The sequence below is a fragment of the Crassostrea angulata genome, chromosome 4, assembly GCF_025612915.1.
Source record: "Crassostrea angulata isolate pt1a10 chromosome 4, ASM2561291v2, whole genome shotgun sequence".
NCBI lineage: Eukaryota > Metazoa > Mollusca > Bivalvia > Ostreida > Ostreidae > Magallana > Magallana angulata.
In genome coordinates this window covers 36750080-36754533 of record NC_069114.1, presented here as the reverse complement: position 1 = coordinate 36754533, position 4454 = coordinate 36750080, and the positions used below count along the sequence as shown (strand labels likewise).

The 4454-nt window shown below is 37.0% G+C and overlaps 2 protein-coding genes across 2 annotated transcripts; both read left to right on the top strand.

The window, feature by feature from the left end:
- The first annotated feature begins 326 nt into the window (after nt 1-326).
- Nucleotides 327-3694, top strand: LOC128181764 (poly [ADP-ribose] polymerase tankyrase-2-like). Its single transcript, XM_052850282.1, has one exon. It carries the CDS (start codon nt 327-329, stop codon nt 2286-2288), a length of 1962 nt encoding a protein of 653 aa, XP_052706242.1. The 3' UTR covers nt 2289-3694.
- On the top strand, nt 2583-3694 carry LOC128181762 (uncharacterized). Its single transcript, XM_052850279.1, has one exon. It carries the CDS (start codon nt 2583-2585, stop codon nt 3627-3629), a length of 1047 nt encoding a protein of 348 aa, XP_052706239.1. The 3' UTR covers nt 3630-3694.
- Nucleotides 3695-4454: the final 760 nt, after the last annotated feature.

The following is a 4454-nucleotide window of genomic DNA, read 5'->3' as shown; positions in this document are numbered from 1 at the left end:
TTTTTTTTTTGTTTTGGTTTTTTAGGGGTTTTTTTTATTGAAAGGGGGGGGGGTGTTCCTAGAAATTGAAAGTTTTTTTTCAGAACAGTATATATATATATATATATATATATATATATATATATATATATATATATATATATCCTGATTATTATGCGTTCCCTTATTCACAAGATTCCGAAATCAAGTATATAAACTTGGTTGGCACATTAAAAAACATGCATGAATGGTTTTTTGGTTTTTGGCGGGATTTTAAAAATATTTGTATTAAACGAAAGTACATGAGGAAATAGTAGATCAAATCCGGAAGATTTTCAGAAGGACACATGATGAGTGTCGAGAGCACAGAGGGTGTGATTTGTATTTGTTTAGGTAAGACTCCCCTTCATCTGGCGGCAGAGGAGAGTGATGTGGACAAAATGGAAGAACTGTTGTCTATGGGTGGCTTTGATGTTAACGCTCAAGATTTCCGAGGGCAAACACCCTTGCATTGCTTGTTTGACAAGAACGAGATTGATGACATGAACAATCTGGTGAGTGCGATGTCTATTCTTCTGAGGAATGGTGCTGATCTAAATATTAAAGACAAGTTCCAAAATACACCCATGTATGAGGTTTTCTACAATTATTACGCATTTATACCAATGATAATACGGTTCTTACTGAAAAACTCCAACGGAAACTTTGAGATAGAGTCCTGTAACCATATGGGGCATAACTTATTACACTTAATAATGCCTGGGTTTAATGAAAGATTTAGAGAGAGGGGCGATTTCCAACAGATAGTAAATGATAGAGAATCCTTCATCAACGATTTTTTGGACGGAAAAATAATTCAATATTGTTCTGCCAAACGTCTAATTAACACAAAAGACAACAACGGATGCTCCGCGTTTCAGCTTTATATCAATCAGTTTGATTTTACAGAAAAAACAACTCATAAAATTATTGAGATGGGAGCAGATGTCAACACACAAAATTCCATTGGTGTGACGCCTTTGATGGATGCTGTGTCAAATGAAGATGCTTCATTAGCCGAGATATTGCTGCAGGCAGGTGCAGATGTCAATATCAGAAACATATTTGGTCAAACCGCACTTTTTAAAGTGTTAACCTGTGACTGCTTCGACTTACTGAAACGACACGGGGCAGATTTTACGGTCCTCGACATTATTGGCCGTCCACCAATCACTGATGTGAACCTCTTTTCACCCGAGGACTCCCCACGAAGTGGAGTGGTAATCAAAGAGTTTTCATCGCAACGTCAGCCAGTGTACGAACTATTTTTAGAAAATGGAGTCAGTGTTCATGCAAAAGACAAGTTCGGTTCCTCTCTTCTTCACTATGCTGCGTGGTATGGTGCTCAAGGAATGGCCGAGGCTCTTATTAAACATGGCGTCCCTCGAAACGTCACAGACAACATCGGCATTACTCCAGCTGAACTAGCTTGGAGTGTTGGGAATTATGAACTGTGTAACTTTCTATCTGATCAACCAAATAAAGCTGAGTTTAAAAACCCAGTTAAAAGACACTATAATAATTTACTGGTATTTCACGAAGACGTTAAAAACATTAGCAAAATCTTTGATGAAATTGTGGACTTTCGAGAGAACCCTGCAGAACTTCTAAATAATCTTATTAGTTCTCCAAGAGTGGGTATTGCGTTCAGAGAATTTGAGGCCCATGAAGTAAAACAAGAAGTTTTAAAGTTGATGAACAAAATTGCCAGGTTGATTGGCACAACTGATCCTGCTTTTAGATGTACGGTTTATCCAACAGGCAGTTCGGAAGATGGAAGCAAAATTAAAAAGGCAGACGAATTCGATTTTGTATTTTGTCTTGAATACTTTTCAAATGAATGTATACCTTACCAAGAAGAAAATATGATGAACACTGGTTTTGCAAAATTAAAATTGAAGTCATTCTTCGAATACCATCCATTGACTATGTATCTAGCAGATGGACTTGGCATTGAGTCATACTTTGTGCGAGACACTTTTCAAGATCTCTTCACAAACGCTGTTAATAACCCTGATACATGGAAAGAAAACATCTTTTACTTCAACGGTCAGTTAAAATTTCCGATAGACAAACCCGTTCTAAAAATGGAGATCCATTGGTGTGGACAAAAAATGAAAAGCATTGATATTAGCATTGATGTGGTGCCTGCAGTTCGCTTCAGCAGATGGTTGCCAAAGGAAATGGAAAATAGACGTCAGGGCCTCGCCATTCAGAGAGAATCAATCCAAGATGGATGCTTCCTCTTGTTTCAGCCGCCAGAAGAATGATTTAAACAAAAACGAAAATACTTAAGAATATCACAATTTTCCAGCGAGCTGCAATATCTGAAAAGTCTTCCTGAGGTATATTTGGAAAGTTATGCAGCGGCAAAGATACTAATTAGCGACCGATTCTGTCCAAAGTTATTATTAACTGAAGAGATTAACATCGACGAAATATTTGATTATTTATCTGACGAAGCAAGCAATTCAAACAAAGACAAAACTGGGGAATGCAATTTGACTAACAATTTAGAAGTGATTGAAGAAGATCATTTGGAGAATCAAGAAGTTGAATCAGAAATGTCAGAAGGCTCACAGAACGCTGGCTCCCAAGATGACGAATCGTGTTCGTGCGCTGGCTCCCAAGATGACGAATCATGTTCGTGCGCTGGCTCCCAAGATGACGAATCGTGTTTGTGCGCTGGCTCCCAAGATAACGAATCGTGTTCTGGTCTCATTGAGGGAACTATATTGTTCAAAAATTGCAGCGCTTGTGATCTATCACGTTGTGTTCTTGAAGTCGATGAAACGTTGCGATGTAAGAGATTATTAACTCCTAAAAACAGCCAGCAACGAAAAACTTCGTCATTTTGCAAAGAAAAGGGTGAACTGCTTGCCAGAAAATGCAGCATCATCCGCTCTATCCAAATTGGTACCAGTCGATGGATAGAGATTGGTCCTTCCTCATATGTGCCTGAAGACGAAACTTTAGACAGCATAAAAACAATAAATAGCCAAGAAAACCTGAACCTGGCTGTCACCAAGTGGCTGGAGCGTACTTTATTACTATCAATCAAAAAAACTTTAGATAATAATTCCAACTTGGAGGGCAATGATCAGGATGGAGATTGCAGAGTTAGTGATGATATGGATAGAGCTAGTTTTTCTGAACAATCAGAGATATCTAACATGGATACTGACAACTGCTTTGAAATAGACAATATGAGTACGTCGTCGAGCGCTTTTCAGGAAGTCACTGCAAGTGATGAGGACGTGTCTTGGGAAGGGGGTGAAATTATCGACGGTCACGATACTATCACCAGTTATATGCTGAAGAACTGCCTATTCTATGTTGCAAACGACTTGAAAGACGCTGACAAAAATATCAGTCATTTAGATATTACCATTAAACTTTTTGAAAAACTGCAGAGCTGTGCTAAAGCAAAGAGACTTGAATCCTTCTTCCTTCCGTACTTGAATGTTTTCACATTTACAAACGAGCATATCAAAATGATACCCGAAGACGAGGTTATAGAAAGCACCAAGATACAATGTCACCGAATACAATTGTTCTGTGAGGTAATTCTGGGAATATTGAGACAAAATATGCAAAACACTATCGATTAAATCATAACCATTCACTTGTGTAAATATGACATAGATACATTAAATAAAATATAAATTTTTAGGTATCTATGTACTTTCTTTTTTCTTCACTTGAATTTAGTTGGCCTTCTTTTTTTAATTGTACTCGGACATACATGCCTGTATGTATATCCCCCTCCTTCTCTTGCCGAAAGAAAAGTTTAAAATTTTTAAATTGAATGACGATATGATTCTTTACAACATGATATTAATAGATGATAGTTTATCCAAAAAATAAATGAGTAGATTTAAGAAAGCCTATAAACGTTACGTGTATTTAAAAGAATTGATTGTGCAGTATAGTTAACGCGTGATGGGTCAATATTCAGTTATGACCTCAGCCGATAGCTCAAAATATTGCCTAGACTATACTTAGTTATAATGTTTTAATATTCGTTCACTAACCTTGCCAGGTTGGCTTGTTGCATTTTGGACAGATGACTTTCTGACACATCTTCACTTTTACTGACTGAAACGTTGCTTACTATGGTAACACGACGACGTCATAATATGTTCACGATAATCTATGACGCTCTAGAACGAGAGGTTTCCCCTCAAAAAATATATAACTAGAAATTGCGTTATGTTTTCAAGGCAGTTGAATTTTCTTAAGTATAAGCTGTACTTTGTTAATTAACGTTATTTCTAGGATGGTAATTTTTTTTTTATAATTTTGGGGGAGGGGTGATCTAAACGTTTTAACTCAGAATACAAGATTAAATACAAATGTAGTTTTTTTTAAAAAAAAAATGGGGGGGGGGGGGTGATAGTTTTCCGGAAATTTTTCACGTCACTGTTTTTGCAATT